The 26,115-nt window shown below is 48.3% G+C and overlaps 1 protein-coding gene across 4 annotated transcripts; it reads left to right on the top strand.

Annotated features, from left to right (window-relative positions):
* The first annotated feature begins 17,340 nt into the window (after window positions 1–17,340).
* Window positions 17,341–26,085, top strand: ASPHD2 (aspartate beta-hydroxylase domain containing 2). 4 transcript variants are annotated; one of them, XM_079957811.1, is made up of 4 exons: window positions 17,341–17,460; window positions 20,527–21,866; window positions 23,658–23,771; window positions 24,989–26,085. In XM_079957811.1, the coding sequence occupies exons 2-4, from the start codon at window positions 21,059–21,061 to the stop codon at window positions 25,096–25,098; spliced, it is 1,032 nt and encodes a 343-aa protein (XP_079813937.1). In that variant the 5' UTR covers window positions 17,341–17,460; window positions 20,527–21,058; the 3' UTR covers window positions 25,099–26,085. The 4 variants fall into 4 exon arrangements, with proteins under 4 accessions (XP_079813937.1, XP_079813936.1, XP_079813938.1 ...); XM_079957810.1 differs by lacking the exon at window positions 17,341–17,460 and adding an exon at window positions 18,602–18,855; XM_079957812.1 differs by lacking the exon at window positions 17,341–17,460 and adding an exon at window positions 18,911–18,996.
* Window positions 26,086–26,115: the final 30 nt, after the last annotated feature.

The raw sequence follows: 26,115 nt of genomic DNA, 5'->3' as shown, positions 1-26,115 counted from the left end.
ACAGAGGTGGGTGGGCAGTAAGACCCTGAGGCAGAATGCTGGAAAGCAGCCGCTTCCTCTTTTCAAGTTTCCCTTCTAGGAGACGCGCGGTTTGATTTTTGCCTGGTTTTTTTTGCCTCCCCTTGCACTATTTGGCTCCAGGGACCACACATTCGCTCAATAACACGCACAGACATTTCCCCTTCCTTTTTAGGAGAAAAAAATCTGCGTGTTATAGAAGGAAAAATACGGTAATTAAAAAGCAATTAAACATTGATAAGATTAAAACAATATGCACATATAAAATCTGTTAAAACCATACCAATATTTATAATAAAAACAGCAAAAAGTGAAAAATTTCTATGATCTGAAGAGAAACCAGTTAAAAGATAACATACGAAACATAGTAAATATAATTGAATATTTAGAAACAAAAATAAACAAGCTGTATTAATCTTTATAGACACGGAAAAGGAGTTTGATAAGGTGTCCACCTAAACATTAGGAAGAACTTCCTGACAGTAAGAGCTGTTCGACAGTGGAATTTGCTGCCAAGGAGTGTGGTGGAGTCTCCTTCTTTGGAGGTCTTTAAGCAGAGGCTTGACAACCATATGTCAGGAGTGCTCTGATGGTGTTTCCTGCTTGGCAGGGGGTTGGACTCGATGGCCCTTGCGGTCTCTTCCAACTCTATGATTCTATGATTCTATGAACTCTGTCTTACAGGCCCTGCAGAAAGAAATCAGATCCTGCAGAGCCCTGGTCTCATGAGGCAGAGCGTTCCACCAGGCCGGAGCCAGTGTTGAAAAGGCCCTGGCTCTGGTTGAAGCTAATCTAACTTCCTTAGGGCCCGGGACCACTAGGGTGTTGCTATTTATGGACCTTGAGGCTCTCCGTGGGGCAGACCGGGAGAGGCGGTCCCATAGGTATGAGGGTCCTAGGCCGTAAAGGGCTTTAAAGGTCAAAACCAGCACCTTAAATCTGACCCTGTACTCCACCGGGAGCCAATGCAGCTGGAAAAGCACTGGATGAATATGCTCCCATGGCAGAGACCCCGTGAGGAGCCTCGCTGCAGCATTCTGTACCTGCTGGAGTTTCTGGGACAGCTTCAAGGGCAGCCCCGCGTAGAGCGAGTTACAGTGGTTAAACCACAGAGCCTAGGACTTGCCGATCAGAAGGTCGGCAGTTCGGATGCCTGCGACGAGGTGAGCTCCCGTTGCTCGGTCCCTGCTCCTGCCAACCTAGCAGTTCAAAAGCATGTCAAAAGTGCAAGTAGATAAATACCGTATTTTTCGCTCTATAAGACACACCAAACCATAAGACGCACCTAGTTTTTGTTTTTGTTTTTTTAAATATTTATTGAGATTTTTTTAAAATACAAAATGCAAAAATAATAAACAATATAACATGAATCATAACACATTTTTCAGAACTTCTTTGGACTCCCTCACGTCTCCCACTCCCACTTACATCGTTATAAATTTTTCCCAGCAATTTATCATCTTGTTTATATTCTTAAATTTTGTTCAGTTAATTTAATCTATTCTCCACAAATTTTATATTTCCCTCAATCTCACTTATCGTCAATTTCAAATCTAATTCAGTGGTAGGCAATTATTTATGATCTAGCATCCTTCTTAGCCTTCAACCAAATTACAATACTTTTGTAGATAAATCTTGAATTTCTTCCAGTCTTCTTCAACCCTCTCTTCTCCCAGGTCTCGAATTCTGCCAGTCATCTCGGCCAGTTGCATATAGTCCATCAGCTGCATCTGCCACTCTTCCAGTGTGGGTAAATCTTGAGTTTTCCAACTCTTGGCAATGAGTATCCTTGCTGCCGTTGTTGCATACATAAAAAATGTTCGGTCCTTCTTTAACACCTTCTGGCCGACAATGCCCAGAAGGAAGGCCTCTGGTTTCTTAGTGAAGGTATACTTAAATACCTTTTTCAACTCATTATAAATCATTTCCCAGAAGGCCTTCACTCTAGGGCAAGTCCACCAGAGGTGAAAGAATGTTCCTTCATGTTCTTTACATTTCCAACATTTATTATCAGACAAATGGTATATTTTGGCAAGTTTAACTGGGGTCATGTACCATCTATATATCATTTTCATTACATTTTCCTTCAAAGCATTACATGCAGTGAAGTTCAGCCCAGTGGTCCACAACCTTTCCCAGTCCTCAAACATAATATTATGCCCAATATCCTGAGCCCACTTTATCATAACCGATTTAACCATTTCGTCTTGTGTATTCCATTTCAGCAGCAAGTTATACATTCTTGATAATACCTTAGTTTTTGGTTCTAACAATTCTGTTTCCAACTTCGATTTCTCCACCTGGAACCCTACCTTTTTGTCATTTTTAAAAACTTCTTTAATCTGAGCGTAATGTAACCAGTCTCGCACTTTATCCTTCATTTTCTCCAAACTCTGCAATTTCCAATTGTCTCCGTCTTTTTCTAATATTTCCTAATATTTTGGCCAGTTGGCCTCCATATTGGGTCTTTTTCGGGCCTTAGCTTCCAGAGGTGAAAGCCACCTCGGAGTTTTATTTTCCAATAAGTCTTTGTATTTTGTCCAGACTTTAAAAACTGCTTTCCTGACAATATGGTTCTTAAAGACCTTATTAATCTTAACCTTATCGTACCATAGATATGCATGCCAACCAAAGGCATTGTTAAACCCTTCCAAATCCAATACGTCAGTGTCTTCGAGAAGTAGCCAGTCTTTTAGCCAGCAAAAGGCTGCGGCTTCATAATACAACTTTAGGTCTGGCAGGGCAAAGCCCCCTCTTTCTTTCGCATCAGTTAGTATCTTAAATTTAATTCTGGGCTTTTTGCCCTGCCAGACAAATCTAGATATATCTCTCTGCCACTTCTGGAAGCACTCTGTCTTGTCCACAATCTGCAATGTTTGAAACAAAAACAACATCTTTGGCAATACATTCATCTTAACAGCAGCGATTCGACCTAACAGAGAAAGCTTCAATTTTGTCCAACTATCCAAATCTCTCTTAATTTCAGACCAACATTTTTCATAATTATCCTTAAATAGACTCAGATTTTTTGCTGTTATGTTTACCCCTAGGTACTTTACTTTTTTAACCACAGTTAGTTCTGTTTCTCTCTGAAACTGTTCCGACTCTGCTTCTGTCAGATTTTTCCCCAACACCTTAGTTTTCTGTTTATTTAGTTTAAATCCTGCCACCCGACCAAAATCTTGGATCAGTTGTAATACTCTTTTTGTACTAGATTCTGGCTCCTGCAGGGTCAAAACTAGGTCATCTGCAAAAGCTTTAAGTTTATATTGTTTCGCTCCGACCTGAATCCCTTCCACCAACCGGTCCCCTCTAATCATATTCAAGAGCACCTCCAGAACTGATATAAATAACAAAGGGGAAATCGGGCAGCCTTGTCGTGTTCCTTTTTCAATTTTAAACTCTTCAGTAACCACATTGTTTACTATCAATTTAGCCTTTTGTTCTGAATATATTGCATCAATCCCATTCTCAAAACCCCGACCCACTCCCATTTCTTTTAAATTCCCCTTCATAAATTTCCAAGAGATATTATCAAAGGCCTTCTCCGCATCTATAAAGATTAACACTGCTTTTGTATTTATATCAGTTTGCAAAAGTTCCAAAATGTCAATAATGTTCCTTGTATTAGCAAACATGTGTCTACCTGGGAGAAAGCCTGCCTGGTCTTTATGAATTACTTCATTTAGAACTTTTTTAAATCTACTTGCCAAAACATCTGCAAAAATTTTGTAATCCACATTTAAAAGGGAGATGGGACGGTAGTTCTTAAGTTGCGTCTTTTCAGCTTCCGATTTTGGTATCAATGTGATGAAAGCTTCCTTCCACGATTCCGGCGCCCTCCTCCCCTCCATAATTTCATTGCTAACCTCCATCAGTGGTTGTATCAAATGGTCTTTTAATATCTTATAATACTTGGAGGTTAGCCCGTCTGGCCCTGGAGATTTGCCCGGTTTCATGTTTTGAATGGCTTGTTCAATTTCTTGACATGTTATTTTACTGTTCAGGAGAGATCTATTTTCTTGTGACAACCTTTTAAGTCCATTTTTCTCCAAAAATTGTTTTATCTCGTCCTCATTCTGCGGCCCTTGGGTATATAATTTTTTGAAGTATTTCTGAAAACACTTTCTAATCTCCGTGGGGTTCTGAATGTTTCTTCCTTCAATTTCCAAATTTGTAACTGTATTCAATTTTTGTCTCTTCTTCAACTGCCAAGCTAGCAGTTTCCCACATTTGTTTGCCGATTCAAAAGTTTTTTGTTTCATTAATTTAATCTTCCACTCTATTTCCTGATTTATCAGTTTAGAATACTGTGCTTGATAGAGTTTGATTTCTCTCAAGATCGGCAGGGACTTCGGGTTTGATCTTAACTTCTTCTCTAATTCTTTTATTTTCTCCAAAATCTTATCTTTTCTGTCATTTTGTATCCTCTTCCTTGCCGCATTCTGTTGTATCAAGAACCCCCTCATCACAGCTTTACTTGCATCCCAAATAATTCTTTTTTCCACCGCAGTGTTCATATTTATCTCAAAGTAATCCTTCAATGCTTTCTGGGCCTTCTTAGTAATCTCCTGATCTCTGAACAGATTGTCATTCATCTTCCATCTAAAGGAACCAGTTGGTAATAGTATCATATCCATTTTCAGTGCGTTATGGTCGGAGCAGGTTTTTGGGCAGATTTCCACCTTTCTGACCTTCGGTGCCAGACCTCTAGTTATCCATATTTGGTCGATTCTTGTCCAAGTCAGCTGAGCTTCAGAGAAGAATGTTCCTTCTTTTCCCAAGGGATTCTTCGTTCTCCAAATGTCAATCCAGTCCATATTGTCAGTCAGTTCAAAAAAGGTCTTTGGTAGTCTGCCATCTTTAGTGACATTCTGGCTTTGTGACTTATCCATGTTAGTTGATACGACCCCGTTCATGTCTCCCATCATAATGATGTTGTCATAATCCAGATATTCCAGCATAGTCTCATGCAACTTCTTGAAAAATTCCGACTTCCCTTCATTTGGTGCATAAATTCCTAATATCAGAATCTTTTCTCCTTGATGTTGTATTTCGATTGCCAAAATTCTTCCATATTCATCTTTAAATAAGAATTTAGGTGACAGGCTCTCTTTTGCATATATCACCACGCCTCTCTTCTTTACTTTGTCTGAAGATATAAATTCCTGACCAAGTCTTTTATTTATTAGTACTTTCCGGTGGAGCCTAGTCACATGTGTTTCTTGTAAGCAAATAATGTCCAATTGTTCCTTTTTCAATATATGAAAAATTTTCCTTCTTTTTTCCGGAATGTTACAGCCATTTATATTCCAGCTCAAAAGTTGCAGAGACATCCTGGATAAGTCTGGTTATTTTTCTAGGGGTAGTACCTTGTTCGCTAGGTCTTCAGAATCCGAGGGTGCGGGCACCTCTGGTACTACAGGCCCCGAGGGTAGTTCCAGTCCTTTTTGAAGGTCCTCTCCGTGCGCAGTCAGAAATTTGTCTCTATCTTCCAGTGATCTGATTTTAATCTTCTTCCCTCTAAAAGTAAAAGATAATCCTTGAGGAAAATCCCACCTGAAGATAATTGTGTTGCTCCTTAACAATCTTGTTAGTTCCAAATAATCAGATCTAAGGTCCAACAGTTGTTTAGGAATATCCTTAAAAATTTCGATTCTTTTGTCCAGAATGTCCAGTGACTTTCCGTAATGTAAACCCAAAATCTTGTCCCTTTCCTCCTTTGATCTCAGTATTATTAAACAATCTCTGGGCTTCTCTCTCTTTATAAGTCTTCCAAGTCTGAAGGCTGATATAATTTTAAAGTCTTTTTCCTCTAGGTTCCAAAACTTGGAAAATTCTTTAGTCAGGAACTCAGCTAAGTTGCCTTCTTCCACCTCTGGTATCGACCTTATCCTTAAATTAGTCTGTCTATTCTGTAGTTCTATCATAGAAAGATAGGTCTGATGTTCACCTACTTGTTTGCTGAGTGGTCTTACCTCTTTCTCTAAATTTCCCAATCTTTGGCTGGTATCTTCAGCCAATTTCCGATTTTCACCTGCAGTCTCCTTCAGTTCTCCAATTGCTTGCACATTTTGTGCAACTTGTCCAGTTAGTCTATTTAAACATTCAGTATTTTGTTCAATTTTAGCTGTTTGCTGATCAGCTTTTTTATCCAAAGATTCCACTTTTTTATCCAAAGATTCCAGTTTTTCAAGAATTTTCTCTAAAGTAGAACTGATTTCTCCTGAGGCCATCTCTTCCAATTGAAATTCCTCAGTTTCTGCCCGTGGCAGAGAAGCAGCTTCTTTCTCAGAAGTCAGAGTAGGCAAAGTAAGCACAGCAGGCACAGATGATCTGCGTGCCTGGGAGACTGCGGTTAGAGTTGTTTGTCTGGTTCTCGGTCCCTTTTTTCTTGCGCCACTCATTCCAGAGTTATCTAAAATTCAAGGTCAAGCTGAGTTGTTCCCATGAGAAAGCAGCGGCCCAGATGGTAATAGTCAAACAGGAGGCCGGGAAAAGGAAAGTAAAACAATGTCACTGCTATTAATCCCAAATCCTCTAGGGGGAACTTAAAATGTCTTTAGGAAAGAAGACAATTCCAATAAAAATATTATAATCCCATTTAATGTCCGAGAGCCTTCAATAAGGTAATTTTTAGCAGAGTTAATGTTTAAAAAGTCACAGTGTTTCAGACAGTGCTTGCTGGTATTCCAAAAGATGCTTCAAAGTAACCAGTTCAAACTCCCTCAGATTGTTTCAAAGTTTAGGTTCAAAAGTATCCAGCCCTGCAAGCTGGCTACTCAATTACTCAGGCAGTTCCAGCACCTGGGATTCTTGCTTTAATTATAATCCAAATAGAAGAAAGGTATCAAAGTCCACTTAAAAGTCATATAATCAATTACTTAAAGTCCTTATTCTGCTTAAAAATAATTTCCACGGATGTCCAGATCAGTTAGATTAAAAGTTCACTCTTTGCCTCCACTCCTCCGGCTCTTTGCTTAATGATTCAATGACAGCGGAAGACGGACTTCCTATTTTTCGTCACTCCGCTTTCAGCCAGATTAAGTACTTAAAGTACTTTAAGTCCAGAAACTTTTAAAGTCCGTTTACTCACGGGTTGTTGTTTTCCGAATCTGTAGTTTAGGAAGAAAGGACAGCGCTCACCGGCAGCAGCAACGCGGCTTCACTCCGCCGATTGCGGAACGATCCACAGCGCCGCAACCCCCTCCGCGATCCGGAGCCCCTTACGGGGTTCCTTCAACGTTTTGGGGGCTGCTCCTGGTGCCCGCCGGACCCCAAGACCACAGGCTTCTGCTGCCTGTGGTTTTCCAGAATGGGTCCCCGCTTCGCCGCAGCGGGAGACCCTTTTTCGGCGGAGCTTCCCTTCCCCGGCTAGGAAAGGGCAGCCATTGCCGTTCGCGCCGCCTCCGGAAGTCTGAGACGCACCTAGTTTTTGGAGGAAAACAAGAAAAAAAATATTCTGAATTCCAGAAGCCAGGACAGCAAGAGGGATTGCAGCTCAGCCATCCCGCTTGCTGTCCTAGCTTATGGGATAGCCGCGTGCAGCCACTCCCGGGCAGCGGGATGAAGGCTCCCCTTGCCCGGGAGAGGCTGAACGTGGCTAAGAAAGAAGCCAGGACAGCAAGTGGGATCACAGCGCAGCGATCCTGCTTGCTGTCCTGGCTTATGGGATAGCCGCATACAGCCTCTCCCTGGCAGCGGCATGAATTCTCCCCCTGCCCAGGAGAGACTGCGCACGGCTAAGGCTCCCCCAAGAGCCGTACTCCCTTTAAAGAGTGTGTGGAGCGTGTGTGCAGCTCTTGGGGCCCCCAAGAGCCACACACATGCTCCACACGGCTCTTTAAAGGGAGTGCTGAGCAGAGCCTCCCGCCTGCATTCGCTCCATAAGACGCACACACATTTCCCCTTACTTTTCAGGAGGGGAAAGGTGTGTCTTATAGAGCGAAAAATCCGGTAGGTGCCACTCTGGCAGGAAGGTAAAGGGCGTTTCCGTATGCTGTTCTGGTTCACCAGAAGCAGCTTAGTCATGCTGGCCACATGACCCGGAAGCTGTACTCCGGCTCCCTTGGCCAATAAAGTGAGATGAGCGCCGCAACCCCAGAGTCAGCCACGACTGGACCTAATGCTCAGGGGTCCCTTTACCTTTACCTATCCCAATTGTAACTGGACAAGGCCAATTCAACGAGTGGCAAAAAATGATTTTGAGGTTTGTATGGCAGAGCTAGATGCCTAGAATAAAATTCAAACTTTTGACGGATAAAAAGGAAAGAGGAGGCTTATCACTAACGGATCTTAAGATATATTATGAAGCTGCATGTATAACATGGTTAAAAGAATGGTTCAGCTTGGAAAATACGGATATATTAGATCTGGAAGGGTTCAGAAATAGATACGGGTGGCATGCATACCTTTGGTATGACAAGGTTGGAGTACATAAGGACTTTTAAAATCACGTCATAAAAAGACCACTTTATGTAGTTTGGATAAGATATAAAGAGTGGTTTGAAAGGAAGACTCCATGGCGGCTGTCACCCCAAGAGGCATTTTCAGATTATGGTAGACTCATAATCTGGGGAACCGGGTTCGCGTCTCCGCTCCTCCACCTGCAGCTGCTGGGTGACCTTGGGCTAGTCACACTTCTTTGAAGTCTCTCAGCCTCACTCACCCCACAGAGTGTTTGTTGTGGGGGAGGAAGGGAAAGGAGAATTGTAGCCGCTTTGAGACTCCTTTGGGTAGTGATAAAGCGGGATATCAAATGCAAAACTCTTCTCCCTTCTTCATTGAAAAGATTAAACATGAAAGGAAAATGGTAGTCTTACAGAGACATGTTGTCAGAAGAGAATAATGTAATTAATGTAATTATTTTATCAAGTTGGATGGAATACCATCAAATGAATGACATCTTTTCAAAGGATAAAAAAGTAAGAGGGTTTGAACAAACAAAATCAATGATAGAAACTGCGGTACTACAAAATAACAAAAAATACTGTCCAATGTCTCTGAGTGTTTACTAGAACGGCACACAAAAGTTGAAGAAATCAAAAGTGTCACGATTAAATGGGAAATTGAGTATGAAAAGTGGATAAAATTATGGAACACTGAGCTAAAGTTCACAGCGTGTACATTGTTAAAAGAAAAATTGTTTAAAATGATGTGCAGATGGTACCGCACGCCAATTAAATTGTCAAAAATGTATAAAACAGGAAATAAGAATGGAAGTGTGGGGTGAAAGAAGGCAGTTTTTTTTGACGCGCAGCATAAATTAATAATGCAGAGTCTTAAAGAATAAAAGCTTTACTGAGTTAAAATAAACTTCTTCATAAACAACATGGTTCCAAACAGTTTGACTGAGATTACATACTGATTCTGTTCACAGCTGAAACAGACTGACTCTCACTGACATCTTACAGAGAACACAAAAGAGAAAACTGGCTACTAAGTCACATGTCAGAATGACTCAGCAGTTAGCAGTTAGGCCTGGATAACTTTAGTAGGCCCCAAATGATTGTGCAGTCCCAGCACTTCCCAGCCTGCTTTGCTGCTTCTGCTCTCATGTGTCTTTGTCACATGACATCTTTCACACGTGGTGGACATGTGACAAAGTGAAAACGTATAACAATAATAATTTATTATTTATAACCCGCCCATCTGGCTGGGCTTCCCCAGCCACTCTGGGCGGCTTCCAAAAAAATATTAAAATACTATAATACATCAAACATTAAAAGCTTCCCTTAACTTATTGAGAAAGCATGTATAATGAACTAAAGAAGATCTTTAGGTATACGTTTTTGAAAAAAACAGTCATTCCTGTTGGGAATGGTGGGAAAGGATATCGATAAGAATAACCAGAAGCTGTTTTTATATGCAACAACAGTGGTGAGGCTTTTGCTGGCCCAGGTGTGGAAACAGCAACAAATGCCAACAGTAGAAAAGTGGCATTATAAGGAGTATGCAGAAATAGCCAAACTAACAGCAAAATTCAACATCAGGGTGATGAAACATATCAAAAAGAATGGGGAAAATTTATGTTATATATAGAGAAGATGATGTGAAATAGAACTGAAATAAACCTCATAATGGGAAAATACAAAGAAATTTATTGGACAATAATATCAAAATGAATTAAAAATGTATACTATGACCAAGGTTGAACAGTATTTGTAAATGAATATAGACAGACAACAAGAACTGTATATATAGAAAGATTTATTTGTTTATGGACATTTCATGGACAAAAATTGAAGAAGAAGAACTACCGTATATACAAAATGGATAAAGACAATGCAAAAAGACGACACAAAAAAGCCAGAAGAAGGAAGGAGGGAAGTCAGCTCTTGAGAGCAAGAATAAATGTAAAATGTAATATAATATGTGTATGTATAGTATGTAATTATAAAAAACCAATAAAGATCAGCTTTAAAAACCCCAAAAAAACAGCATTGCCCCAGCCCTTTCGTTCAAAGCAATCAGTTCCAAAAGCCTTGGAGCACTGAAGGAAGAAGCCAGTCCAGCTTCTCTCAGGAGGGAGTTCCAAAGCTGCCTGGCAGCCGCCACCACTGAAAAGGCCCTCTCCTTTGTCATCCCCCCCAAGCCTGCCCATGTATCCCCCACAGATCTCAGAGCCCAGGCAGCTTTGTACGGGGGAGCACGGTCTTTCAGACGGCCTGGACCGAGGGCTTTATAAGTCATAACCAGCCCTCTGAATTGTGCCTGGAAACAGACCAGCAGCCAAGGGAGTCATCTGCTCCTAAAACCAGCCCCAGTCCACAGTCTGGCCACAGCTCTTTGGGCTAGATGGGGTTTCTAAGCTGTTATGTACTGAAGTTCTCACCCTGGGCCAGCAGGGGGATACTGTAGATAGTTCAGGTCCACATATGCAAATAAGGGATCGAAAGTGACGTTCAGTGATTGGATAGTTACAGAAAGTTGTTACAGTTACATTGTACTGGAGCTCTATATAAGCAGGCTGGCTGAACCCTTCAGTTCAGTTCTGTTCTGGCCTCTGAATAAACAAGAGCTGTTTGAAGAATCGCTGTGTCGTCTGATATGTTCACCCACAACTTAACACAAGCACTTTTTGATTTGCTTCGCATAAGAGGGTCCTTCACAGCCATGCCAGTCATCCTATGGCTGGTTGCTTCCTCATAAGCCCCATTTCTCAAGCCCTGGAGGTAGACCTGCTCCTCCAAAGGGCAGCAGCTGTTTCCTCTCCCTGATCTCCCACACATACATCTCTTCCCCCGCCGCTAAAACAATGCCAGGAAGCTGGATCATGCCACAAGATAACCCTCCTTCTAGAGCTATTGATGGGCAACCGCTGCATGTGTCTCTTGATGATCATGTGCAATTGGTGCTCACATAGACCTCGGTTCCAGTGCAATTCCCAGGAGCTGCAGTGGCCTCTTAAGACCTCATAACTTGGGAGTTCATAGTTTATTCATTTTATTGCATTTCTATGCCACCTTTTTCCTCTGCAGGGTGCAGGAAGCTGCTTGACAGTGGAACAGTCTTCCTCGGAAGGTGTTAGACTCTCCTTTACCCTCCTTTACCCTTCCAACTCTACAGTTCTCTGATTTCTATGATTTTCTGGTCATAGTTAAACAACCATCCTATGCCTATCCAACTAACATTGTTGAGATCTGGTCCAAAATCAGAACAAGCAGGTAAAAGTGTGCTACAGTTTGGCCTGAGATGGCAACAAACCCAAGCAACTCTTTGTGTACAGAAGGGTATTCCACATTCTCATCACTTACTTCCATGAATCTTGCACCTAGAGACAGTTGTTATATGACAGAAATACTCACTGTTTCATCTGCTAAAACTGAGAATCTCAGGAAATAGCAGGCCTTCACAACAATAGTCTCTCTCAAAATCATGCCACACAACTTTATTCCTCTGCGTTCTTGCATCCCCTGCCAAATGTCTATTCTGTTGCCTGTGGCCCTGGTCTTACCACAAAGAGCAAGGTCCTGTGACTCATAACACCCAGTGTTACATATTGCAGCTTCTGTTCGTTCATTCCATCATTTATTGGATTTCTATCCCACCTTCTTCTCCGAAGAGCTCAAGGTGGCGAACACGGTTCTTCCCCTCCCCACAATAACCCTGTGTTGAGAGGCAGTGACTGGCATTCAAGGTTCATGGCCGACTGGGGATTTGAACCCTGGTCTCCTGGGTCCTAGTCCAACACTGTAACCACTACACCACACTTTCCCCTAGTACCTCTTGCATATGACATTAAGCAGCATTTAGCACGGCATGGTAGTCCTTTCCAGGGAATGCAGGTAGCAGCTCAAAGCCAAAGTCCTTTTAATAAATATTAGGAAAGGGAGATGGGGGCAGAGCTGATCTCACACACACATTGGGGAGGAATGGGGTCTCTTTGGGGAGGCCTGACTCAGCTTGCAAGGAGGAGAGCTCACAACTAGCAGAGCTAACAGTAGCCAAGAAGGATCTTATTCCTGCTGCATTTCAGCTGCCTGACCCACTTTGGCTGCAAATAAAACAAAAGCAGCAGGAAGTTTAATCTCCTAGAGGGCTTAACTCATTGCTCACCAGACTGGAGCCAAAAGCCTTTGGGATGCCAAGGTGGCTGACCCCAGAAGAGCAGGCAGCCCTGGAAACATGCAGAAGGAGGAGCCAGGCTTACAGTGGGGTTCCCCATTACAGGGCAAGCATGCCAGAAGCATGAAGTTGGCAGCTACTGTACCTTGGAAGCAGCTCAGAGCCTCCCATGAAAGAGTAACTCCATCTTCATACTTTGTAGAGTCTTGGAAGAGACCAAAGGTGGCTATTGCCAGTGGGGATGGAGTTCAGTCTGCTCTCCTGGAAATGTTTGTCTGCTTTACCTGAGAATTGTAGAGTTGAAAGGGACCCAAGGGTCATCTGGTCCAACCCCAAGCAACGCGGAAACCACACCAGAAGAATCCATGAGAGGTGGCTATGTGACATCTTGCTTAAAAATCTCCCGTAAGGAAGAGTTGTCTTTGTCCATGGAGTTTTCCATGGAGTTTGTCCATGGAGTTGTCTTTGTCCATGGAGACAACAGGCATATAAAAGTTATGATGCTGGAAGATGAGCCCCTCAGGTCAGAAGGCGTCCAACATGCTACTGGGGAAGAAGCGGAGGACAAGTACAAGTAGATCCAGAGCTGATGAAGCGGCTGGGCTAAAGCCGAAAGGACGTTCAGTTGCGGATATGCCTGGAAGCGAAAGGAAAGTCCAATGCTGTAAAGAAAAATATTGCATAGGAACCTGGAATGTAAGAACCATGAACCTGGGTAAGTTGGATGTGGTCAAAAATGAGATGGCAAGAATAAATATTGACATCTTGGGCATCAGTGAGCTAAAATGGACGGGAATGGGCGAATTTAGTTCGGATGACCATCATATCTACTACTGTGGGCAAGAAACCCGCAAAAGAAATGGAGTGGCCCTCATAGTCAACAAAAGAGTTGCGAAAGCAGTACTGGGTTGCAATCTCAAAAATGATAGAATGATCTCGATACGAATCCAAGGCGGACCTTTTAACGTAACAGTAATCCAAGTTTATGCACCAACTACTGGTGCGGAAGAAACTGAAATTGACCAATTCTATGAAGACTTACAACACCTTATAGAAGTGACACCAAAGAAGGATGTTCTTCTCATTATAGGAGATTGGAATGCTAAAGTAGGGAACCAAGAGATAAAAGGAACAACTGGCAAGTTTGGCCTTGGAGAGCAAAATGAAGCAGGGCAAAGGCTAATAGAGTTCTGTCAAGAGAACAAGCTGGTCATCACAAACACACTTTTCCAACAACACAAGAGACGACTCTGTGGGAATGTTCTGGGGTGCAGGAGAGGATATATTGACTAATTATATCCTTATCCTACTTGTGCTAACAAGTTCCCAAAATATCAGCAGAGTTTATAGACATTCCCTTTTAAGTTCGCAACGGTAACGCTTGCACAGGTTCGCTAGAACCTCTATAATAATTACTCTGGTAATTTCCCCTTTTGTTCCCTCTTAAAATACAAGACACGACACAGTCTTTATAAAAGTATAAAAGAGTTTACTCACGTTCTGTTCACAATATGATCCCAGAAGGTAGGCAGGCTTAAAAAGGTTACATACACTTAGAAACTATCTTATAGGAAGATAGTACTGTCCTCTCTTGGCTGAGAGCCAAGAGGGCATCCTTAGATGTTTCCTCATCGAAGGAAGATGGCAGAGAGAGGCAAGAGGCAAGAGAGAAGAGAGAGAGTGGCTGCCTGCTCTGTGCTTTTATCATTACCTGCACAGGTGAGGCCACACCCACCTCTGGTCACATGTGGAGGAAGTCCGTCCCCAGGAAGTTTACCTGCTTGCTGGACAGACATCCCTCCCCATGTTCTAACATGTACACTCTAGGAATGTTGTCATTGACTGCTCCTGTGTTTACATCCCACAGACTCTACATGTGGACATCACCACATGGGCAGCATCGAAATCAGATTGATTATATTCTCTGCAGCCAAAGATGGAGAAGCTCGATACAGTCAGCAAAAACAAGACCTGGAGCTGACTGTGGCTCAGATCATCAGCTTCTTATAGCAAAATTCAAGCTTAAACTGAAGAAAGTAGGAAAAACCACTGGGCCGGTAAGATACAATCTAAATCAAATCCCTTATGAATACACAGTGGAAGTGAGGAACAGGTTTAAGGATTTAGATCTGCTGGACAGAGTGCCTGAAGAACTATGGATGGAGGCTCGCAACATTATACAGGAGGCAGCAACGAAAACCATCCCAATGAAAAGGAAATGCAAGAAAGCAAAGTGGCTGTCCAACGAGGCCTTACAAATAGCGGGGGAGAGAAAGCAAGCAAAATGTGAGGGAGATAGAGAAAGATACAGGAAATTGAATGCAGATTTCCAAAAAATAGCAAGGAGAGATAAGAAGGCCTTCTTAAATGAGCAATGCAAAGAAATAGAGGAAAACAACAGAATGGGAAGAACCAGAGATCTGTTCAAGAAAATTGGAGATATGAAAGGAACATTTCGTTCAAAGATTACCATAATAAAGGACAAAAGTGGTAAGGACCTAACAGAAGCAGAAGACATCAAGAAGAGGTGGCAAGAATACACAGAGGAATTATACCAGAAAGATATGGATGTCTCGTACACCCCAGGTAGTGGGGTTGCTGACCTTGAGCCAGACATCCTGGAGAGTGAAGTTAAATGGGCCTTAGAAAGCACTGCAAATAACAAGGCTAGTGGAAGTGATGGTATTCCAGCTGAACTATTTAAAATTTTAAAAGATGAGGTTGTTAAGGTGCTACAGTCAGTATGCCAGCAAGTTTGGAAAACTCAGCAGTGGCCAGAGGATTGGAGAAGATCAGTCTACATCCCAATCCCAAAGAAGGGCAGTGCCAAAGAATGCTCCAACTACCGCACAATTTCACTCATTTCACACGCTAGCAAGGTTATGCTTAAAATTCTACAAGGCAGGCTCAAGCAGTATGTGGACCGAGAACTCCCAGAAGTGCAAGCTGGATTTAGAAGAGGCAGAGGAACCAGAGACCAAATTGCAAACATGCGCTGGATTATGGAGAAAGCTAGAGAGTTCCAGAAAGACATCTACTTCTGCTTCATTGACTATGCAAAAGCCTTTGACTGTGTCGACCACAGCAAACTATGGCAAGCTCTTAAAGAAATGGGAGTGCCTGATCACCTCATCTGTCTCCTGAGAAATCTCTATGTGGGACAAGAAGCTACAGTTAGAACTGGATATGGAACAACTGATTGGTTCAAAATTGGGAAAGGAGTACGACAAGGCTGTATATTGTCTCCCTGCTTATTTAACTTATATGCAGAATTCATCATGCGAAAGGCTGGGCTGGATGAATCCGAAGCCGGAATTAAGATTGCCGGAAGAAATATCAACAACCTCAGATATGCAGATGACACAACCTTGATGGCAGAAAGTGAGGAGGAATTAAAGAAGCTTTTATTGAGGGTGAAAGAGGAGAGCGCAAAATATGGTCTGAAGCTCAACATCAAAAAAACGAAGATCATGGCCACTGGTCCCATCACCTCCTGGCAAATAGAAGGAGAAGAAATGGAGGCAGTGAGAGATTTTACTTTCTTGGGCTCCATGATCACTGCAGATGGTGACAGCAGCCACGAAATTAAGAGACGCCTGCTTCTTGGGAGGAAAGCAATGACAAACCTAGACAGCATCTTAAAAAGTAGAGACATCACCTTGCCAACAAAGGTCCGTATAGTAAAAGCTATGGTTTTCCCAGTAGTGATGTATGGAAGCGAGAGCTGGACCATAAAGAAGGCAGATCGCCGAAGAATTGATTCCTTTGAATTATGGTGCTGGAGGAGACTCTTGAGAGTCCCATGGACTGCAAGAAGAACAAACCGATCCATTCTTAAGGAAATCAGCCCTGAGTGCTCACTGGAAGGACAGATCGTGAAGCTGAGGCTCCAATACTTTGGCCACCTCATGAGAAGAGAAGACTCCCTGAAAAGACCCTGATGTTGGGAAAGATGGAGGGCACAAGGAGAAGGGGACGACAGAGGACGAGATGGTTGGATACCGTCTTCGAAGCTACAAACATGAGTCTGACCAAACTGAGGGAGGCAGTGGAAGACAGGAGGGCCTGGCGTGCTCTGGTCCATGGGGTCACGAAGAGTCGGACACGACTAAACGACTAAACAACAACAACAACAAGGAAGAGTTAATCACCTTCTGAGAGAGTCCATTCCACTGTGAAACAGTAGGCCTGTGATCCCCAGGACCAATTCTGAGCCCACGAAATTGTTCTAAGCAAATTAGAGTTGGCTCCTATGACCCGCTCACGCTGGCCGGACACTGAGGTCCACCTGGAGGGTCTTATGGTGGCTGTGTCCTCGGAGGAGTGAGGCTGCAGGGAACCAGGCACAGGGCCTTCTCCGTGATGGCCCCGCCCTGTGCAATGACTTTGCACAGGCTTCTGAAGAAGGCAGCCCTGTAGCGGGAAGCTTTTAACGTTTAATCCTCTTTTTGTAGATGCTGGAAGCCGCGCAGAGCGGCTGGCTCAACCCATACAGATGGCTGGGGTACAAATCATAAAAGTAGGATGACATGATGGTGAAGATGATCCTTTTGCAAAGCAAAGGAAGCCGCCCCGCCTGCGGTGCTTTTAGCCGCGCCGCTCTCCGCCCGCAGCAGGCGGCCCTCTGCACATGCCCCGGGCCCCGCGCGGCGGCGGCGGCGGGCGGAGAGCGGCGCGGTCCTCCCGCCGGGGCGGGCGCTGGCTCGGCGGCCCCTCCCGCGCGGCGCCGACGTCGGGCTGCTGGGAGTTGTGGTCCGCGCTGCCGAGCCGCCGCCGGAGAGCCTCGCCGTGCCGGGAGCGCCGAGGGCGGCCGGGAGCGTCGGCGGGAAGCGCGGGCAGCAGCAGCAGCGGCAGCAGCAGCAGCAGCAGCAGCAGGTAGGTGGGCCGCTGGGCAGGTGGGCGCCGGAGAGCAGGCGCGTCTCCCTCCGTGGCCGCCTCGGCCGCGCCGGAGCCGGGCGCTCGGTCGGGGCGGCGGGCGCAGCCAGCAAGTGCGTCGCCTGCCGCCTCCGCGAAGAGCGCGTGGCCCCGATCCCGCCCGCCGGGGGACGCGAGGGCGGCGCTCTGCACATGCTCGAAGGCGGCCCCTTTCGCGCCATCTCGGGCTGGCTGGGCCTCGGCAGGCGAGCGGCCGACCCGGCGGCTCTGCAAGCCAGAGAGCCCCGCGAAGCCAGTGCGGGAGGACTCCTGGGCCGAGCCCTTGGCGCCCGGGGAGGCTGCGGGGGCGTCTGGCTCGGCCGTGCGACTCACAGCCGAGCCCCTCCTGAGCACCTCTCCTTCAGGACTACACCGGCAGGGCAGGAAAGTACTCTGCACATGCTCTGGAGGCCCTCTTTAAACTGAACCTGGACTTCCAGAGAATATGAACAGGGATTGGGGGAGGTGCTCGGAGTTGCTGCTCTCAAACCCCTCTGCTCATGCTCAGGAGTACTTCCTGGCATTCCAAGGCTCCACAGGACAAGAGAAGTGGGGAGGAGGACGGACCTCCAGGCGCCCCATCGCCTGCCCCCAAGTGCTCCAGGCAGCCCAGGCCCCCTGACTGGGATCCTCGGGCTTTGGCTTGGGTGCTCCCCCAGGTGATGGCTTTGGCTGCTCTCCAGTGCTCTAGGAACCATCTGCTTCACCCCTGCTTATCATCCTGGGAGGTTTCCCTCCTTGCCTGCCAGGAGATTCCTTGAGAGCAGGGGAGGGCTCTCCCCCACCCCCAATATTCTTGCTTCAGAACAGTGTTGGCACACACACACACACACACACACACACACACACCCCCTTACACCTCCTGTGCGTGACACTTCCTGCTGCTTCTGCACCTCAGTCCTTACATAACAGCTTTTCCTGCCTAGGAGTTTCTCCACTTGCCACTTTGGAGTGTGCAGTAGAAGTGCTGTTTGGAAATGGATCCTCTCCCCTCATCTCTCCCCACCCTTTCCTGTTGCCCCCAATTCCAAAGTGACAAGGCTGTTCATGCAAACACGCTGGAAGCAGCCTGAGCAGGTCCTGGGCACCTCCTGCATGCGTCCTGCATGGGAAATGCCATCATAAACTGGTTTGCTGCTGTGTCACAGTATTTGCTGCCTGCCCACTAATCCACTTCCATTTGCCATGTGGCAGTGCTGGCCCCTGGTTGGTGTCCACGTCTCCCAGAACCTTTCAGCACCAGTACCAGGCCTGGGCTCCAAGGTGGGCCAGCCGGAGGCAGGAAGGAAAGGGCTCTGGGTCTTGCCAGAGGACCCAACACTCAGGAGGCTGCAGAGATCTCAGCCTGAGCAGAAGGCGAGCCCAGCTCTGGCTCACTTTCCTTTAGGGCATCAGGGTTTGTTGTAGCACGGAGATAGAGACCAAGTCTATTAAATTTGGGGGGCGGGTGTCTCCCAGCAATGAGGAAGCTTTTTATTGCCTGCTTGGTTGGATTGGGTGAGTTATCTTATTTCCTTGGGGTTCTTTTTGCAGCGCCCATGGGGTGCTGTGGGGCTCATTCTGGAAATTCACCAAGTAGTCTTTGGGGGTTCTCCCAAGTCTGGGGACCATCGTTTGGGGGCTTGAGTTGAAGAAATGCTGTGGCGGTGGGCTCTCACGTCCTGCGTTTTGCTCTCATTGAGGCTGCTCCGAAAGCCCCCTGTTTCAATGGGGCAGTGGAAGGGTAGCAGCAGAACAAGGGCCGGGTCTCTCCATAAGGTGGTCTCTGCCAGCTGTGCCCTCTGCTCAGGACAGGGTCCTGGGCTGGGGGAGTCCTGGTTCCACCAGGGGAGCAGGCCTTCCTTGCAGAGCAGAGTAAATGGAACCACTCTGGGAGGTGATGCTGTTTGCAGCAGCACTCCAGAAGGGGCACTACCTGCCAGCTGGCAGGCGGCTGACTCAGGTGCCAATGGCCACGTTTGTGGTGAGTGGGTGGGACGCATTGTCAAGGGTGATTGACATGTGGGGGGGGGAGTGGGGAAGGTGCCTCCTGCCCCTGCTGAGAGGGTGGGAGGACTGAGTCTGGCGCTGCTGATTCACATCTAGAGAGATGGAGCACAGGGCAGGCAAGCAAAGCTGGCAGGGCTGCTGGACTCCAGAACCATCTCTGGGAGCTGCACAGAGGGAGGGAGGGAGGAAAGCCAGCCTGCAGGTCTGCCCTGTCCTGTTCCACCACCACCCCCGCCCCGCTCCTGGACCAGCTTGAGGCATCCAGTGATTGGGAGCAGTGCAGCTAGAGCACTCTGCTCACCTAGAGAGCCAGCGTGGTCTAGTGGTTAGAGTGTCAGGCTAGGGCCTGGGAGACCAGTGTTCAAATCCCCACTTGGCCATGAAGCTCACTGGGTGACCTTGAGCCGCTCACAGTCTCGCTCAGCCTAGCCCAGCCCACAGGGTAGTTGTGAGGAGGAGTAGAACCCTGTGCACCACCTGGAGCTCCGTGGAGAGAAAGGTGGGATGCAGTAAATTTTTAAAAAATAAATAAATCAGCAGTAGCCCAACCCTGGTGGCAAAATGACATGGGAGATGTGAGGGTGGGTTGTTGTTATTTTAACCGAGTGATGGGGAAGAGAGGTATTGCTGCTTCTGGCGCCACATGGGAGCTCATCTCAGCTTTGTCTACGTGCCAGAAGGTGATGGCAGATCAGAAGAAAGGTGTGTCCATGCAGTGCAGTTGGCCTCCCTTGAAGACTCTGGCCTGTGTCCCACTTGAGGGGGGTCACAATTCTGCACAAGGGCCAAGGTGGGAAGCCTCCAGGGGCCGTCCAGACTTTCCTGCCCTCCAACTGCCATCTTCCCCCAGAGTCACTGGCCATGCCAGCTGCTGGAAGTTGGAGCCTCACAGGGTCTGCAGAGCCCCAGACAGCCATCCTCCCTGCTTTTGGGAGTCCTCTACAACCTCCACACACGTGGAAAACAGGCTGGACAGGCAACGGGGCTCAGATGCAAGAGGGACCCGTTTTCTCAAGGCTCCTTCCTGTTTTCTTGCAGATCCTTCAATGGGAACAGAAACTGGGACCTGGACCGGGTGCTTGTGGAGGGAGCATGCGCCCCTTGTGCATCCGTTTAACCTGGGCAACAAATGAAGGAGGCCCCAGAGACCAGAGGACTCTGTTGCGGGTGGCAGCAGCTTTGCAGGAGTGAAGTTGTTCCACAGATCCCGGATCTCATGGGGCTCCATGGCGCTCATTGGCTCGGAAGCAATGTGGGAGCATCTGTAGAAAGGCAGTGCCTGAGCTGAGCAGCTTCTCCAACTGTGCCCCTGGCTGCTTGAATTCTGGAACCTGCCTTTCAGGATGGCTGCCCCTGAAGCTTTCCCAGGTCTACGGCCCTGACGCAGGAGCTGGCGAGCCGCCACAGATGCAGCCTGTCCCCCTCCGGGACCCCCTGGCACTGCTTGCCCATGACTGGCCTCTCCCCACTTGCCCCTGTCAGCCTGCGTGGTGCGGGTGCCTGTGGAGATCTCGAGAACTGACTCTCCCTTGCATGCGCTAGAACCCGGCACCCGTTCCGCAGCCCCAAGATGTCTCTGGAATGGCTGGCAGGATGGAGCGGGTCTCTGGACCGGCTGAGGGACTTGATCGCCAGTGGGATCCAGTCTGTGCGGGACTGCGACACCACCGCCCTGGGCACCGTGGCCTTCCTGCTGGCCATGTTTGTGTGGTACTGCTACCACGTTGGGCGGGAGCAGCCCCGGACGTACGCCCTGGGGAACTCTCTCCTGCAGGGGGTGGACACCAACAGCCTGCAGAATGGCTACACCCACTGCCACTCCCCGGAGTGTGTCCGCTGCACCCACAGCGACGGCCTGAACCAGAAACTCTACCACAACCTGCAGGAGTACGCCAAGCGCTACTCGTGGTCTGGGATGGGCCGCATCCGCAAGGGCATCCGCGAGCAGGGCCGCTACCTCAGCAGCCGCCCCTCCATCCAGAAGCCAGAGGTCTTCTTCCTGCCCGACCTGCCCACCATGCCCTACTTCCCCCGCGATGCCCAGAAGCACGACGTGGAGCTGCTGGAGCGCAACTTCCAAACCATCGCCTGCGAGTTTGAGGCCCTGTACAAGGCCTTCTCCAACTGCAGCTTGCCCCAGGGCTGGAAGGCCAACAGCACGCCCAGTGGCGAGTGGCTGACCTTCTACCTGGTCAACCAGGGCACCTGCGTGCCCCGGAACTGCCGCAAGTGCCCCCGGACCTATCGCCTGCTGGGCAGCCTGCGCACCTGCATTGGCAACAACGTTTTTGGGAATGCCTGCATCTCCGTCCTGACGCCGGGTGCCATTATCGCGGAGCACTACGGACCCACCAACATCCGCATCCGCTGCCACTTGGGTAGGCACCTTCAGTTTACCTTCAGTTCTGGCCTCCTCCCTTTCAGGAGAGCCTCCCTTGACTGTGCCCTTAGCAGTCAGGGGCTCTGGGCACAGACGGAGCAACCGTCCTGGACGGAAGCACAGCAGCTTGGAGGGCAGCTCAGCCCCCTTACCTGCTGGATGGCAAAGATTCTGGTGGGCAGCTCTGGGGAGCATCATGAAAGCGAGGCTGACCTGTGGCCCTCCATCTGTTGCTGGACTCCAGCTCCCAGCGGCCAGCCTGCCCAATGGTCAGGGAGGGCAGGAGTTGCAGTCTGCATCTGGAGAGGCCCCACAGCTACCCCATCCCTGCCTTGCTGTGGACTTTGCAGAAGTTGAGGCCTGAAAAGGAAGCTTTGCTACTCCTCCGGGGGAAATTTTCCCTTGAGGTGTGTGAGCCCTACACCTTACAGATGCAAAGAGCACACACAGCCCACTCCATACTTTGTAGGGTGGTGTGGTCCATGGATCTATTCCTTAAAGGAGGGAGAAATTCTATAGGTCCTTTAAAACTGACGTGGGTTTCTTCCAGACGTCATGGCCCTCTGCAAATTGTTCAGGGTGCAGAGTTCCTTTTCAAGTCCTCGGTTTCCCAAGCAATTGATGGGCAGCCCCCTAAGAGTTAGAACAGCGGATTATGAAATGAGGAAACGCTGGGAATGCAAAGGGGGCCAAAAATCCACAGTAGTCTTGGGAATGGGCTCCCTCCGAAGGTGCTGGAGTCTCCTGCGCTGGAGATGGTGGCAGAGAGGTTGTGGGTGGCCATCTGCCAAGGAGTCTTTAGCTGTGATTCCTTCATTGGACCAGATGCCCCTTGGAGTCTACTACAACTCTACAATGTCAGGATTCTGTGCTTTCCTTTCCTTTTTTCCATGCAAAAGTCTGCACCCGACTGCATTTCCTGCCTTGCTTTCAAGTAGATAGCAAACGCAGCTCTCATTGTTTGCTGGGTGCAACTGGTGCTGCCAGGCTGGGCTGCTGCCATAGCAACCCCTGAGGCGGTCTTGCGTGCTTCTAGCCTGCCAGCCGGCCAATCTGAGACTGAAGCCTGGCGGATGCCTCCCTGCCTCCCATTAAAAGTGCCACAACGGCTGGTCTTGTTCAGCCAGGTAGGGCTGGCGTTAAGCGGGGTCAGTCTCGCAGGGAGCTTGGCCTGGCAACTGCAAAGTATTTGGGTCATGAGCTTTTTTGAAAAAAGGTTTGGACATGTTTGTGAAGGACAGCTCTAGGGCTGTTGCCGTGCCAGCCTATTCAAAGCCTCCCTGTCCCGATGCCATCCCAGGTGCCAGAGAGGCAGAGCGGTGTAGTGGCTGGAGAGCTGGACTAGGTCCTGGGGGACACCAGGGTTTGAAACCCCTGTCAGCCACGAAACTCACTGGGTGACCTTAGGCCAGTCTAGCCTTCCTCACTGGGTTGTTGTGGGGATTAAATGAGCTGGAGAGCACCATATAGGCCACATGAGCTCCTTGGAAGAAAAAAGGTGGCTAATAATAATAATAATAGCATAGGGGGATGATCATCTCCTTGGTGCCCCTCAAGATCTCTTCCTAGCGGAAAGAGTACGCTGGACCTGGTGGGCTCTGGATCCAGCCTGGCAAAGCAGCCCCTCTGCAGCAAGCCCAGGACTGCAAAAGGTAGAGGGCCAGATTGTAAAATCCACCCACCTTCAGGGAACAAGGAAACGCAGGTGTTTTGGCTGGCTGGTGTTGGGCTGCTCCCATTGCCGTTCCTCCTTGGCTCTGCCCATCATGCATCTTCTTTCTTCCTGCAGGACTGAAGACCCCCAGCAATTGTGAACTTGTTGTGGGAGGGGAGCCCCAGTGCTGGGCGGAAGGGCGCTGCCTGCTCTTTGATGACTCTTTCCTGCACACGGCATTCCACGGTGGTAAGTCTGAAGCCCTGACACACCCAGAGGCTGGAGTGTGCCCTGAGGTGTTTTCCCAAGGGAGTGAGGGGGGAGGGGAGGGCTTTGCTGGAAACAGGTGTGTGTGTCCCCCTAGCTCCACGTGATTCCCAAGCGCTGAGAAGGAAAAACCCTCTCTCTGCCTGACTCCTTGCAAAGCTGCCTCAGTATGTCCCATGCAACTTCTGACCCTTGCAGTCAGCTTCTGCAGGTCTAAATGACATTTCAGGTTGTTGGAAAAGGTACTTGTGTGCATGAGCATGGGAGAAATATGGAAGAGGGCAGGGAGAGACACTTTCAAGTGTTTCTTCCCACCGCCTTGAGGGCTAGCAGCTTGATTTTTTAAAAGAATAAAGATACCACCAGGCCTGAGTGCATGGTCCTGTGAAGCGCTCCCTAGTCCTGTTCCCTCTTGCATGCTGATTAACCATGGGGTGCACAGAATACTGGGGACTCTTTTCAGCAGAGCACAAAGGGGGCGCATCCTAACAGTGTTCTGACCAGAGCTGGGGAGGGGCTTTGTCCTGCAAGACCCAGAAAACACATCATGGTTCCAGCCGGCCTTAGTGGGGCTGCTGCTCCTGCCCCTCCACTGAGATACAGAGGGGGCATTCAATCATACATTCACAGCCATAAAGGTAAAGGTAAAGGTACCCCTGCCCGTACGGGCCAGTCTTGACAGACTCTGGGGTTGTGTGCCCATCTCACTTAAGAGGCCAGGGGCCAGCGCTGTCCGGAGACACTTCCGGGTCACGTGGCCAGCGTGACATCGCTGCTCTGGCGAGCCAGAGCCACACACGGAAACGCCGTTTACCTTCCCGCTGGTAAGCGGTCCCTATTTATCTACTTGCACCCGGAGGTGCTTTCGAACTGCTAGGTTGGCAGGCGCTGGGACCGAGCAGCGGGAGCGCACCCCGCCGCAGGGATTCGAACCGCCGACCTTTCGATCGGCAAGCCCTAGGCGCTGAGGCTTTAACCCACAGCGCCACCTGCGTCCCTGCGTCACAGCCATAGGAGACCTCATTAAACTGCCACGGCTGGGAACTGTAGTTTGTGAAGGGGCTGAGAGTTGTCAAGAGGCCCTGCCAGAACCGTTTATGGTGGCATTGTAGTACCCTAAAGGTATGGTAGTAAGAGAGATGGGACCTGGCGACCAAACTCAGCCGCTGAACTGCTTGCCCTTCCTTTTCTTCCTCCAGGTGCCCCCGAGGAAGGACCCCGGGCCGTATTCATGGTGGACCTCTGGCACCCAAATGTCGCTGCTGCCGAGCGCCAAGCACTTGACTTCATCTTTGCTCCTGGACGATGACGCAGCTTCCTTGGGCGCAGCAGGCTGGAGGGCAGACAGAGGGTGCCATGCGGGGTGGCCTGGAGCCTGGAGCCCCCTCCCCAGTTGGCCTGCCTGTGCGAGGGCCTCTCACACACAAACTCCATGTGTAGCTCCTTTGCACCAGGTTTTTGGTCATGGAAACTTCCACCTTGCAGTTTTCTCTTTCCTATTCTTTGCTTTGGGGGGGGGGTGGAGGAGAGGCTCCCCAAGTCCTCCTTCCCACTCCCCACCTGCCCCCCTTTCTACTCTGTGGTTGGGCACCGTGCCACTGTAGTGTGTTAACGTTCCTGTGTTTTGCAGTGTCCTGACTTTAGAAGCTGGCAACCCTGATGTTATTGATGAATGTAGCCATGTTAGTGTCACCTTGTCATCTTTAAAGACAAAAGCACCCCCCATTGGTCTAACTCGGAGGTGGGGGGGAAAGGGGGCTCTTCTTGCTGTAGCTTTTCATGAGGGCTTGGATGGCCTGGGGTCCATTCTTCCCCCTACCTGTAAGAAAACAGGCCCCCTCCAACATCTCTATGTGCAACAGGTGAGAGCAGAGGTAGGGGGGACAAACTCTGTCCTCCCCCTAGCATAGAGCAGTGGTGTGGGACCCCCAGCCCCCTCTCTCTCAAGCTTTGCATCAGCTTGCTTTGTGCCTTCTCCTTCCTTTTGGCCCCTGCTGCTTTCTGTCCTGGCCTTGAGCACTTGCTGCACATTCCTGCAAGGAAGAGGCGGATGCAGAGGTTGAGGGGGTGGGTTGACCTCCTGGTAACTCTCCCCCCCCCCAGCTGCCAAGGGGAGGCTGAGCAGCCTGTCATGTATCTGGGAGGTGCGGAGTGGGGGCAGAAGAGGATTTATTTGATGCTCCCCTCCCAATCAGAGTGGCTGGAGGGAGACTTAAAGCGCAGTGTGTTACCGCTGGGGATATTTGTGCCGGCAAAAACCACAAAGGCTATCCAATAAAAAGAAGTTTTGCTTAAAGATGCAGTTGGTTTGTGGGAGGAGGCTGTG

Source organism: Podarcis cretensis (genome assembly GCF_951804945.1).
Source record: "Podarcis cretensis genome assembly, chromosome: 16".
Classification (NCBI taxonomy): Eukaryota; Metazoa; Chordata; class Lepidosauria; order Squamata; family Lacertidae; genus Podarcis; species Podarcis cretensis.
Note: the sequence above shows the minus strand (reverse complement) of the source record. Positions and strands in the feature narration are given on the sequence as shown.